This window comes from Ochotona princeps, chromosome 27 (genome assembly GCF_030435755.1).
Source record: "Ochotona princeps isolate mOchPri1 chromosome 27, mOchPri1.hap1, whole genome shotgun sequence".
Taxonomy (NCBI): domain Eukaryota; kingdom Metazoa; phylum Chordata; class Mammalia; order Lagomorpha; family Ochotonidae; genus Ochotona; species Ochotona princeps.
Genome location: NC_080858.1, coordinates 23,907,541 through 23,921,603, shown reverse-complemented (window position 1 = coordinate 23,921,603; position 14,063 = coordinate 23,907,541). Strand labels below are relative to the sequence as shown.

The following is a 14,063-nucleotide window of genomic DNA, read 5'->3' as shown; positions in this document are numbered from 1 at the left end:
CCAGGGCATTAAACCTTGATAAGGTAGAGGCGCACTTCTATGGATTGGATTTTTTGTGTGAGCAAAGCTCTTGAGCCTGTGTGTTTTTGCAAGCCTTTTCAGATGACCGAGATGTTGACATACTCTAAATTGACACATTCTCCCTCGGAATCACAGCGACCGTGGCTCCTCCTGCAGCGGCATGGCCTCAGGGTTAAGGGTATCTTTCTCCTGCACATTGGCAATGACTTGGTTTTCTGCCTCAGTTCAAAATTTGTGTAACTGTTAGTATTCTTTCTGCCTTGATGAAGCAAGTCATTAATCAGTTTTAAAAGGGACTCTGTCTGCTGTAGGTCTTAGATCTGCAGCCCTTAGAATCCAGGCCCTTCCAGAATAACTTTAAAATCAGATATGTGGTACGCTTCCTGTGCTTTGGGGCTCCTGGCTTTTGTTGGTCTTTGCATGTAAATTAAGGTTTTATTTTTAATCTCTTCGATAAGCACCATTTATAGTTATTATCTGAAAGGGTGCATGTTTGGAAACTCAGAGCTTAGAAACCACATGAGCACAGAAACGCAGGGTGCTTGGGAGAAAGGACTTTAGGGTAGCTCAGACCCAAGCCCCTCCAATGTCAAGTCATTTCCATTTCTGTCACTGAATCCTGTCTCCTGTAGATTTCCTCCGGAGCCAGATCAGCCTGTCGGTGCCAAGCCTCCCATAATTTGTTCTGTTTATTGCTACTTGGTGCATGGTTGTTTGGGGCCTGGCAAATCAAACTATTGATTTCATAAAGCTCTCAAGTTAAGGCCAGTTATTCTATTCAGCGGAGTTCTGTGTGATGTTTTTCTACAGCCCATTTTAATTCACTGTTCTTTTCCAGACTGCACAGAGAATATCCAGTGACTGGCCAGGGAAGAAGCCAAAACTCAAAGCTCACGCAGCTGCTGAAATATGCAGGAAGACATGGTAGCCGGGGCTGTGGTGAACTGGTGAGTTCTACTCCTGCCAACGCGGGGGGACGAGATGGGCTGGCAGGAGGAGTGTGTTCCCAACCGGGATACTGTTAGCTCACTGTTTTCGTAGGCATGTGGGTTCCTCATTCCTTCTGGTGCCTCAAAACCTGACTTGTGTCTACAGTTGTGTCTGTTGTGAAGGTGTGCCATTCCTGCTGATGTGCGATTTGGGGAAGCTGATTTGCGTGGTTCCTGTTAAAGTATCCACCGAGTGCTCTAGAGCCGACGTGCAGCACCTCACCCACCCCTGCCCAGTGCGTGCTTGGAGCATTCTGCTGCTCATGAGGACTCCCCTGCTTCTTCTTGAATCACATCCCTCTACACCCCCCGCCCCCCGATTTCATTGTTGGTGTTCACCAGGTACCAGTTGGAGTTTCCTGATAAATACTAAATGAAAATTCACTTTGGCAGGCGAAAAGTGAAGGGCGCAGTTAGTTAGAGCTACTCTGAGTAACAATCTGCTAGGCTCATAGTATGTAATAGATACTTACATCCAGTAGAAATCCAATAGAAATGCAATCAGCACTCATATGGGATTCTGGCACATGCAAGGTGAGGACTTTAGCTGCTAGGTGTCCATGCCGGACCCCAAACTGCGTCTGTTTAATCCCAGTTGCTTCTGTCATGGACTGGTTGTTCTTTGAAACCCAGTCCTGCTGCGAACAGGTAGCAACAGCTTCCTAGTGCTGGTTACAGAAGTTTCTTGATTCTGTTGAATTTTGGGTGGACATATTTGATATCTTTCACATGGCTATGATCTTTTCGTAGATGTTTATTGTCCAAATCAGGGAGGTTACTCACTGAACCTCACTCTTCTGCCCGTACTCTTATCCTCTTCCTGTTGGACTCCGCGTGTTGAACTTGAAGGTGTAGCGGACGTTGTATGGTGACAGAGCAGTCGCCTTGGCGCGTCTGCTCTGGTTTTGACGAAGGCCTGGGGAGGCGCTCCACACTCCTCTATAATTTAGACTTCTCATGACTAACCACTACAGCAGCTAATTTAAGAACCTTTCTCCCACTCGGATTTTTATAACTCCCTCCCACATTGTTGCTAGGAGCAGAAATTAGGCAAATATCACATCTTGAGTCACGAGGTCTTTGTCTCATTAGGAGTCCTAAAGGAACTGCAGGTGAATCCTCCCCAAAGCTCTGGGGCCAGAAAAGTAACCGCCACTTCCTAGGCTCTTGGGCCCGGGGGCGGGGGGGTCGAGGGGGTGTTGCTTTCTTCGGGTCTGTGTGCAGTTGGTAGCAGGCTCAGCATGGCCAGGTCTGGAGGAGCAGCCTTCGTGGCAGGTGCGCAGTCTCACTGCTTGAAATGGGGAGTGGAGAAGGGCAGAGGCTGGCTCTGTGAACTTTGGGGTGGAGAGCAGTAAGCAGAGAGCGGGTTGTCCTCAGAGCCCCAAGCTCTACCGCTGCTTTGCTGCCTGTATGCCAAGGCACGAAAGACTCTAAGCCCTCTGGGCGCTTCATTTCCTGGTAAAGACTGGTCTATGGGGCCAAGAGGGAAAGGCTGCAATGGATCAGTCATTGAGTCTGCTTGCTGTGCTGAGTGTTAGGCTTTTGGAAATCCAGACACAAATGAAAAATGTAATTCAGGCTTTTGAATGATTTTCAGAAAGAAAAAGCCCATCTTCTCCACCTCACTAAAGATTACATTGGCAAGTGTCACTGGGACGCAAGTCTGCTGGCTAGTGGGAAGCGTTTCTTCCTGCTTCCCAGGATGGACTTTGCTTGCCTCTGTAGTAAATGCCTCTCACTGAATTACCCTGAATAACATTTTTTAAATGCATAACCGATACTTTAGGAGGGAAGAGAATTAGGCAGATGCACGCTTAGTACTCCATGGACCAAGTTCTTACCTTTCTTGATGGAGGAGATTGACTTCAGTCAGGAAGGCAAGGAGGCGTTGCCAAGCACTTAATAGGCCAGGATTTTCCTTACAGATCAGGCTTAAAAATGTGTCAAACTTTTCTAAATGTATCGGGCGATTATTTGGAAGGCCATTTTTAATTTTAGAAGCATAATTCCATTTTAGGACTAGTATCAGGGGAGGATCTTGTGGTGCCGTGGATCAGGCCTCCACTTGGGCACCTGTTGGTGTGTTCTGAGAGGCAGTCATCATGCTTACCCCTCTGTGGCAGGCATGGCAGGAGTTGGGCTCCTGGCTCTGTCGATCCAGGCTCTGTCAGTTGTGTCTGTTGATTGAAGATCTCTGTCTCTCTACCTCTCAAGGGATGAAAATAATTTTTTTAAAAAAGATTGATGATAAAAAGTTCCTTGATGTTAATTGGTAATGTGTTTAAAATCATGTTGTAATTCATTTGAGTGAAGCATCATGAGGCATTGGAAAAAGCAATGGGCTTGGGGCCCAGGAGCTGAGTGCCCTTCCTGCTGACTGAATCACCCGTATTCAGAGCCTGTGTTTCTTGTCTATGAAGCCCAAGTGGAATTTCTCTCTGAGAGGAGTTGTTCAAATGATTGCACAAGAGAAGGCTTTTGAAAAGATGTAGCAGGACCCGTTCATGCACATTCAACCAATGAAAAATTATTCTAATATCAAGAGCGTAATTCAACATCCAATAAAGGAAGGGAGATGTGATAGGGCTCAGGTGAAGTAGGCAGGGATAGCAGTTTCAACTTTGTTTCTTGTTCCTCAGAATACTCTAATGTTCAATTTTAATGAAGCTGGAGAAGGTTAAAATTCATAATGTAATTATTTTTCCTTGTCCAAGCTGGTGTCTATTAAATTTTGGCTTTAATTAAATGTCTCAGCTTTTGATCGTGCTGCCTATTGAGCAGATCAAAAGGGAAAGCATTCAATTGATTCTGAGCCAGAGGAAGAAATGAAGGTCGCTTAACCCGTGTCATGTTCAGGTATACATGATTAGTAACAATTACCACCTTTCTAAGTGCTTTCTTCAAAGCAAACATGAAATTGATACTGAAGGCAAAATGTCAGAAAAGGAGCTTTTGCGTCTTTAAAGGAAAAATATGAAAATTAATCTCAGCAAAAAAATGAAGCCAACACAACTGCTCAGGGACTGTCCAAAGCTGATGTCGCATCCTTTCAGAGGCCTGGCTGGCCGTGGTTTTCGTGAGGGATTGGCCGCTGAATGTGGTCAGTCTTCTGACTGTTCCCACACACCTTGTGTGCTCTTACAATGTGATCATTAACAGTCACTGTTCACGGGGCCATTTCTAAGTGTGGACACCTGCATTCCCATGTTTCCAGTCCACTTTACACTGTGCTCCTCCAGGACACTCCTCCCTGCCCGCCAAGCCTGGCTCTGTGTCTTCCCCTGTTGCCCGTTCCCTTTGGCTTCCATTTGCTCCTCTCACCCAGCCCCGAATCCAGTCTGTCTACTGAAAGTTAGGCTTCCTCCTTTTGTCTCAGTCCCACCCGGCTAGGGTCTGTTCGCCCCGTGACACTTCAGATCTGCTTCAGACATTTGGACACAATAGTTTTCTCACCACAGAATTGGTGATTTGTGTGGTATATGTCATGTTCACTCACCAACAAGCACCTGAGGCAAGAATGGCTGGGACATACCTTTATTTATTTCCTCAATTCTTATTAAACTACATTAAAAAAATTTTTTTTACTTTTGGATTTTATGACACAATTCCATAGGGCCTGAGATTCACGCCCCCCCATTTCCCACCACTGACTGATTTTCCCCATATTATTACAATAGGATAGTCCTTCATAAGCAGCCATAAGTCCATTGGTCTGTTATTTAAGTGTGCCCCTACATTGCTGGTACAGACAATGTCAGACAGTTCAGCATCCTGTTGTCTAGATATGTCCAACAGTTTCATTGGGAGTCCGTCTTTGATTTGGAAGTAGGGATGTATACTGCACTGTATCTTCACATCTGAATATGATTCTGTCTATTATGCCGTCACTATATATTCCCTTACATGAGCCAAGCGTCTCTTCTGGGTCTCCGTGTAGGTACAGGATTACAAGGCCTTGGGTCATCCTCACTACTTGCGAAGTCCATAAGCAGGAAGCTGGATGGGAATTCTTTAAAAAACACATTATTTTATTTTATTTTTAGTTGACAGAGATACAAGCTCATGTTGACCTCTGAATAGGGTGGAAAGATGCAAAGTATGGTGTGAAAATAGGTGAGATAAATACTTCAGTCTTTTTTTTTTTCTTTTAAATGAATTTGTCTTTCCATTCCAATTTTCCACAAAAACTTTTTGAAGTATCTTTAAATATAAGAAACTCAAGCAACTAATAGACAAAAATCAAATAACCCAACTTTAAATCAAGCAACACACTTAAATATCTTAAAGAAGTATAAATGAGCAACAGGTGTATAAAAATACACTGAGCATGACTGCTCACAGAGAAATACAGATCCAGACCTCAGCACAGTATCAGCTCACTCTTGTTAGCAGGATATTATAGAAAGAACTGATAACAGTTGTTGGTGGGGAAACATTACTGGTGACATTTTTAATGATTACAAAGATAAGGCAAAGCACAGTGGAGGTTCTTCACACACACAAAAGTAATAATACCTACCAGATGTCCCAGCCCTGTCAGTACTGTGTAGATAGCCAGAGGAAACATGGAATGGAGAAGAGACTAGAGCCGAGAGTAGGAGTCACTGTTCGCAGTGGAAGCTGTGGGACCAGCACAAGCATCCAGCTGTGGTGAGTGCACTGGGGCAACAGGCCACTTGTGCTCACAAAAATAGGAAATCATGCCATTTGTGGTAACATGTATTGTCCAGAAGACATTTTGTTAGGTGAAATAAACCAGGCACAGAAATACATAGAATTTAAGAAAATTTATCTCAGGCTATGGAGGACAGAATGGCATACTCAGACAGGAAAAATAAAATCTGTGTTCTGTTGGGCCTGGCACCATATCATAATGGCTAAAGACCTCGCCTTGTGTGTACCCGGATCCCATATGGGCACTAGTTCCTGTCCCAGCTGTGTCACTTCCTACCCAGCTTTCTGCTTATGGCGTGGGAAAGCAGGAGAGGACGGCCCAAAGCCTTGGGACTCTGTACCCATGTTGGAGACCTGAAAGAAGCTCCTGGCTCCTGGCTTCCTGTTGCAGCCACTTGGGGAGTGAACCAGTAGATGGAAGATCATTTTCTCTGTCTCTCCTTCTCTCTATAAAATTGGCCTTTCCAATACAAAAATAAATCTTTTTTAAAAAAAAAAATCTGTGTTCTGTTGAACATAAGGCAACTAATTATTTCAAAGACATCTAGAAGAAAAGATTGCAAATGTTGTTGCCACAAAGAAATGGCAAATCAATACAATGATGTATGTTCTGATTTGATGCTTGAGCAATGTGCACATGGGCCTGAAACATCACTGCATTCTCTCTGTTTACAATTCCCACTTGCCAATCAAAAGTAGCCTGGAGAAGATGATCTCTGTGTGTTAAATGATTGGAGTTATCTGCAGTTCCGTCTGTAGTCAGACCCCAAGAGCCGTAGGGGAACTCAGGCTGCTGGTGGTCAGCTCTGCGGTAGAAAGCTGTAGAACTGAGGAGGTTGATGTTCTAAGGAATTATTTTTATGCATTTAGGGTCTTAAATTGTCTCTACCAAATACTTCTGCCTATAATTATGTCCCCTCATTTCAGTTGTTTTCATGCTATTGCATCCAGAAAAGCTTGATTTTCAAAATTTTTTGTATTCTGTCAGTCAATATATTCTGGAAAAATAAGACTCATAAGAAACAGGCAGACAGGAGGAGGCTTTTATCCCAAACCTGAAGACTCCTAGATCCTCACCAAGGACTATCAGTATGAGCACAGAGGACTTCCTCCCTACTGCCAAGGAGACCATGGGGAAATGGAGTGCCTCAGAGACCAAGAACTCTGAGGTCACCCACCCCCATTTGGATCTACTACATGGGATGGAAGAAGCCCAAATCCAGCCTTGCAGGATCCAAGGTCATTGGAACAACAACCAGGAACCCTGAGTGGTCCGCAGAAACAGAACAGTAAACTTCCTTCGGGACTAGGGAGAGGAGCTTTCTCTGGTCCTTGTCTGCTTCCAATTTTGAGTCCCCACCCGCTCTCGTAATAACCATCAGGAGCGCTCCAGAACCCCCTCAAAACAAACAAACAAACAAAACTAGAATAGATAGAACAACAAGGAAAGCTTAGAAACAGACAGGAAACGGTCAGCGGGGATGCACTAATAACTCACTGGATGGGACACAAAGATTAGTTACTCCTCACTGGGGTATGGAAGATTTCTCTGCACACCCCTCCTAAACATGCTCACCTAAACAGTTGACATATATCCTGTTAGAATTATAGAGTTAGACCACCTGAAAAACAGCCAGGTTCAGCGAAAACATGCTTCAATGCTATAAACTGCTAAATACTAAGATTAAAATAGGCATGAGACAGCTGAATAGCAATCTAAGCCATTTTAAGGTGTATAGAACACAGTTGAATATAAACCAAAATTGAAATGTCTATGAAGAAGTCAAAGGTTGTGGTTGAGAACCTGCATTTTCCTATTAACATATTGGTTAATCAATACCATGTCAATTAATGCCACAATGTTGTAAATGGTTGGAAATATTATGTTGGGGCTTTTAATTGATTGGGATGATACTCTGCCGGCTCTACCTTCAGACCAGAGATGGTCTCACCAAGAAACCATTGAACTTACCAGGACAATAAGATGCTGGACTTTATGCTTGGTAAATACCTCCAATGAAAGAATGTCAACTGAATTTGAACTATGGAAATGCAACAAGGTGGAGCAATCCGCCGTGGGGGGAGGCTGTGGGGAGGGGCGGGGGGAATCCCAGTGCATAAAAAAATGTATCACATAATGCCATGTAATTAATTTAAAAAATGAAATGCAATAAAAATATGTTTAAAAAAAAGACTCATAAGAAACAGGTACTGATGTGATTTATGGAACACAATTGCAAATTGCAATTATTTCCAAAATCCCATCATATTGATAAGAGGAAAACACTGGCCCTGTAGTTCAGAATAAAGGGTGACCAATTAGAAGATGAGTTGGATATCCTGTGCTTGCTCCCTGTCTGCCTGAGCCGGGTTACCATCCCTCTCTGAGTCAGTATTGTCTTTAGTAATGCTTCATGAACACCCCGTAATACATGGAAGCTGAGAGACTCATGTGTGGTAGATGCTTGGTGAAAATATCTCTCAGCTAGGTTTCACTGAAATGTCTCATGCTTCAAAATGGGTTATTTGAAAAGCTTCTGGAAGCTTGATATTTCACTGCTGGTCGTCGTGATGGATGTCCAACAATGATGGGTTTTAGATCTGTCCTGTTTTCCATCTCTTTCGAGAAAAATGTAAAGCCAAAGAACTTTAAAAGTTTCAGCAACCTTGCTTTTCTGTGCCTGACCTTGCAGGATGCTCTAGATGGAGCATTGGCCGGGGTCTGTAAGAGCACTCGCTCCTTTCTTGAGGTTCATTCAGCTAGCATGATGACTTCGACCAAGGACCCGTAACCTGGGGGACATTAGACCTTTTGGGACCTCCTCAGTCGGCTTTGATTTTATGTTTTGTGAGAAATAGAAGAGGTCACCATCCCTCTCTGAGTTTTAGTCTTAGTAAAGCTGTTCCTCTTGTCCTTGGTTTTTCTGGAAAGCAGGAGCAATGGCATTAGTTAGATAAGAAAGGGACTGAGCCAGAAAAACCCTGTAGACTGTAGGTGTTCAAGTTTTAGATTGCCTGGGAGTTGCAGAACATATTAGTACAAGCTATTATAAAATATTTGAAGGAAAACAGAGTCATGGCTTTCCACAACATGGATGATGGCATGTATTGCTAAACTGCTTCCCAGAGAATCTTCAAATTTGAAATAAAATGCATACGCAGGAGGTTAGAGCTGACTCAGAGGTTGCTGAATACTTTTGAGAACTTAAAAGAGGCATCGTAGCCCACCTGCCAGTGAGGAAGCTTGAGAACAAAGTTAGTCTTTGGCCCTGATCATCTCCCTTATTTTCACTAAAATGTTATTATGGAAGATTCCTTCTTTCCGTTAATAAGGCTGGATTATGAAAAAAACCATGTTGAATTACATTCTTCTGTGGAAGTGACTCTTTGCAGACCCTTCAGAAGACTTTAAATATTTATGAATCGTACACCATCATCTCTGCTATCAAGAGAAGCAGCTAGAAGGGATATTGACATAAAATTTAGTCACAATATAAAGTACTGAGTGCTACAGAAACTTGTTGATTAATAAATGATTGCAGAGGAAAAGAAAATTACAGTGTGGCTGGGGTTTGTATACGTAGGGAAAGAAGGACAGTGGGGAGGGTTCTATAAAGGAAGTCCTGTGCACATGGGCCTCCAAGGAGATAGGATGTCAGGGATAGGCTGGCTTTGAGGGCGATTGCTTCAAGAAAAGCAAACATTACGTTGTCTCAGGATATCGAGCAGAAGATCTACAAGTATTTAGAGTGTGGTCACTGTGTCATAGCATACGAAGACCGTGGAGCTTCCTAGGTCCTCAGGCTGAAATTCCCTGAAGGCATGGCACTTGGTGGCCTTCTTATATATTCTTCACAGCTCTTCCTTGGTTTCCTGATGATTTTGCCTTCATGTAGAGCAGTCGCGTTGCGGTGTAGGCTAGGGGGAAGGGAAGTAGCCAGAGCTCTAAGCCTTGTATCTGCTGTTTACTTATAGTTTAGTGTCAGTTAAAATATATATTGTTTTCTCCTGAGATAAAGTCTTGAAATAGATTTGAGGATAATTTGACCATCAAGGTCAAGAACTTAATGAATTTTGTAGGTAGGAGAACAAGACCCACTTTTATGATGAAGCATTTCGTCCGAGAAGTTTGCACAAACGTACCTTTTGCAGCACATTGGTAGTTCACCAAGAGATGGCATGAATCTGGGTGGGACTTTCTCTCCTTCTGGTCCTAGGGAAGAGAGAACAGTAGGGTGTTTATCACACGGGAAGAAGGCTTTTAGGGCATATGTGACTTTCAATCTGTTGCTTAGCTTCCTGAGTTCCACTTCCTGCCGAAGTTCCTATAAAATATAAATTTGGGATAAAAATAATTATAATTCTCCTGTTGGTTGCTATAGCAATGCCAGTTCCTTAATGTATCCGTTTTCTTCCTGCCCTCCTGAATGAATTGGCTCGAAACAGCTCAGTTTCACAAATAAAGTTCCTTCCAACCAGGACTCAACTATTGGAGCCGGACTTTGCGGGTCCAGATGAGAGGCTGAAGCCCGACTGGAGGCCACACCTGTGGTTGTGGTGCCAAGGGGAGGTTGCTTCTCCAGCTGATCTGCCTCCTGTCTACGCTGCTCTGTCTTCAGGACAACCAGTGGGAGTCCACACTAAGAAATGTGTAGTATGATCTTCAGAATTTTTTTCTTTAGTATCCCACCCCAAAAGGGGATAAAGGGGAAGAATTTGGGGTCTCTGCATTCCATGTCACACCTGCAGTTACTGTTGTCTTCTTGGATTTTTCTTTTTTTGCTCTTTATACCCAGAAGGAAAAATAGGAAATTGAATATAATTTCAATGGAAATTATTTCTGTGACTCTGAACGGCAAAGATTTCTCTGTTGTCGCTTAATGTACAATAAATGATAGGTATTAGGCAGTCAAAAAGAAAAGCATCATTTCTCAATTACCAAGTTCACTCCTACGATTGTATGTAATTACAATAATATTTGAAACAGAATGTATTTGATGAAAGTCAACCACTTCAGATGTTACATGTAGAGACATTTACTGATTGAAACTACTGGAAGTTAAGAAACTGATCAGGTTTTTGTTTGTTTGTTTTTGTTTTTTGTAGAAATTTGATTAAATTTTGTCAGAACCCTCACATCCAAAGTCTTCAGTGTTATCTCACAGCATGTGAGAAAATTAGCAAAATTCAGATAAATTGTTTTTGATTATTTGTTGACGAGAAAGGCCAGCTGAGAAGTTGTTGTGGCAATCCATGCAGGATGGGTGAGCTGGCCTGACAGGGAGGCAGGGAGTGTACAGAATGAGGGCAGATTCGTGGGCTTTAGAGAGAACGTTAACAGGGCTACCTGACAGGCCTGAGAGCTGGTGCAAGGGCTTCCGGATGCTGTCTCCAAGCACCACCATTCCCAGGGCAGAAATGGGTGACACCTGGTCCTGTGCCATTATATTTGGAGCTATGTGAAACAAACTCACTCGCCAGTACTTAGTTTGTTCTGCCTCCTAGAATGTTCCTGACTTAGCATCTCACACATCAGATACCCAGCACATGCATGTTAAATGACGCTGTGTGTTCTGTCTCCTCACTGGGAAATGATAGAACCATGTCCACTATCAGGCATTGAGTTGCTGTTTTCATGGCGGCATTTCTGAGCCAGTCAGCTTTGGATCTGTCCAGCAGCCCGAGTGTGAACAAAACAGGCGAAGTCCACCTGCTGCGCACCCCGTAACTGCAGTGTGCAGTGTATCTCATCGGGCACACGCCTCTCCTGATGTCTCATATTGTCCTGGAGAAGCAGCCGCTCAGCAGTGTAGGGATGCCCTGGGACACTCGGAACCCTGACCTCACTCTCCTGGATGAAGGTTCTGGGCATGTGTGTGACTCGTGTCTGCATTCCCCTTGCCTGTCCTCGTCGGGAGGCAAGGAGCTGGGCTGCTGCTGTGGTGTCGCAGCTGATGTTTAGGGTGCCCGAGCCTTGCTGTAGCTACAGTCTATTCAGCTTACACTTTCCAGTATATTATGTCAGTAGCTAGAGTGCAACTGCAAAGGTTCCAGCACAGAAAAGTTGTGAAAGCTTAAGTGAGAAGTAGTATTTTGCAGCCCGACTAAGCGAGACTGACCTGGCTGCCAACTTTTCCTTGAGTGATGTTAGCCCTTCCTTTTCATTTCCTTTGGGATTGCAGCTACTTGCAGGTGCAGACTCACCTCCCAGTGAAACCAGAATAAAAGAGAAATGTGAGCTCAGTAAAATAGAATTCAGAGAACTGGTAAACCTGGAAGTCCCACTTGGAGATACTGAACCCGACCCCCCCACACCATGCACATTTTCCTTGTTAGGCAGAGGAAATAGCTTGTAGCAATCTGTCACGGTTTTGTGAGATACCTAGATGAAAACATCCTGTACATAGGAGGCATGTCTGGAGAGAAGCAATCAGGCTTGAGACATGAAACTGAGAATTACATGCATGGCACCAGCGTTCAAACCTCTCACGGGGATGAGTGATTCAATGCATTGAGAATCACGGTGTCCAGAATGAAGCTGATAGGTCCTCCAGCCCTCGGCTCTGAGTATCGAGGGTTTGCAATGGAGATAGACAGTATCCACAGGGCCTGCTCTCGGTTTGCGGCAATGGATGTCAAACTAAAGTCAGGTGGGGAAAGGGATGGGGCAGAAGAGGCAGAGATGTGGCTAGCAGGTGCTGGGGTTCTGAAAGGCAGAGAAATGAAGTTGTCGCTGAGAACAGTGTGGATGAAGGAGGTTGTTCTTTTGCTGTCTCTTTTCTGAGGAATAGGGGATAATAGAGCATTTTTAACAATATTTACTTATTTGAAAGGTGAAGTTATAGGACAGCAGGAGAGAGGAAGAGAGAGAAAGAGAGAGGAAGAGAGAGAGATGTTCTTCCATTTGCTGGTTCACTTCCTCAAATGACAATAGTGGCTGGAGTCGGGCAAAGCTGAAACCAGGAGCCCAGAAAACTCCATCTAAATTCCCCATGTAGGAGCTTGGGACCAAGGATCACGGCCATCTTCCACTGTTTTCCCAGGCGCATAGGAGGGAGCTGTCTCAAACATGGAGCAGCTGGCAATTGAATCTGTACCCATATGAGATGCTGGTGTTACAGGCAGCTTATCCCGCTGTACCACAGCGTCAGCCCCTAGAGCAAGTTTGTGTGCTGTTTGGAATCATCCTGTAGCTGATTGACATGGAAAATGCAAAAAGGGAAGAAAGGAATCCCAGAGGTGTCCCAGGGATGGGGCTGTGAAAGAGCAGGTGCCTTGTTAGTGCTGCTAGAGGAAGCTGTACACAAATACTGTGGGTTGAAGGATTCGGCGCCCACAGGCTGAAGGACTCCCTGTTGGAGAAGCCTCCATTCTGAGGAACAGCTCAGCCTCAGGGTCACTCCAAGTGGTGTCACTGAGTGTGCAGAGGGCAGAGTGGAAGGAGAAAGAATGCACCAGAGCCCTGCCCCAGTCACATCTGAGGAGGTAAATCCTGCCTGTGGAACAGACGAAGAAGTCCCAGTCACAGCCAAGGTGGTGAAGCCCGTCTATGGAGCAGGTATAAAGGAGGACCTCAGACGGCCAGGTGCAGTGACAGAATGCGTTCTGGAAGCAAAGGGCAAGGAAGGTGGGCTAAGAAGGTTCAGATTTGTAGAGCGGAGCATGCCAGTACTGCTGCCTGTCTGGGAGTCGATGGGCTTGCAGTGACCACCACAGCACTAAGATAGCTGCGCCCTATAGCACCCGGGCTAGGAAGGTGATCCAGCAGGATGGACCAGAGGGCAGAAGCAGAGGAGTGGCCTGCAGTGTTGCGCTGGCGTGAGATCCCGGCCCATGTTCTGTGTAGGCTTGGGGACTTCCCTTTGACTAAGATGAGAATCCGAGTACCCCTCTGCGAAGTAGGGATTCATAACTTTCAAACCAGGTGAAGAGCATACACTGGGCGGCCACAGAATAGGAGCTGTCCCAGCTATTAGAAACAATTTGGGAGAGTGTGAGTGTAACTCCTAATGAGTTTCCCAACTCTGCAAGTAAATAACAACTACTGTAGTTGATAATGACTCTGTTTTCTGTCATTTTCATGGCTCCAGATTATGAAGCAGAATTGGTGGAGAAAGTCCTCAGTGTTTTGTTTTGTTTTGTTTTTATAACCCTGGCTGGAATAATTAACCATTGGTGGCCTAAGACTTAGTATCTTATTCCGGGTTTTAATTTTTTAAAGTTGTTTCCATTAAAATAAGGATTTCAAGTGCTGCCAAGATGCAGTTCTCAGAATATACAGGTTCTTCCCTGCCTTCCTTTTGTCATGAAGGACACATCTATCCGTATCTGTCTTAGAGGAGTGTTTCCAGGCTGGCTGGTTCCTGGGTACGGCAGGAA

General features: G+C 44.4%; 1 protein-coding gene across 1 annotated transcript in view; it reads left to right on the top strand.

Annotated features, from left to right (window-relative positions):
• The first annotated feature begins 886 nt into the window (after positions 1-886).
• The window catches only part of CPNE8 (copine 8), a 174,181-nt gene continuing 161,004 nt past the window's right edge, over positions 887-14,063 (top strand). The window contains exon 1 of the mRNA XM_058655967.1: positions 887-968. Coding sequence (XP_058511950.1) covers positions 931-968 — 38 coding nt within the window. The 5' untranslated portion in view covers positions 887-930. The remainder of the gene's footprint in view (positions 969-14,063) is intronic.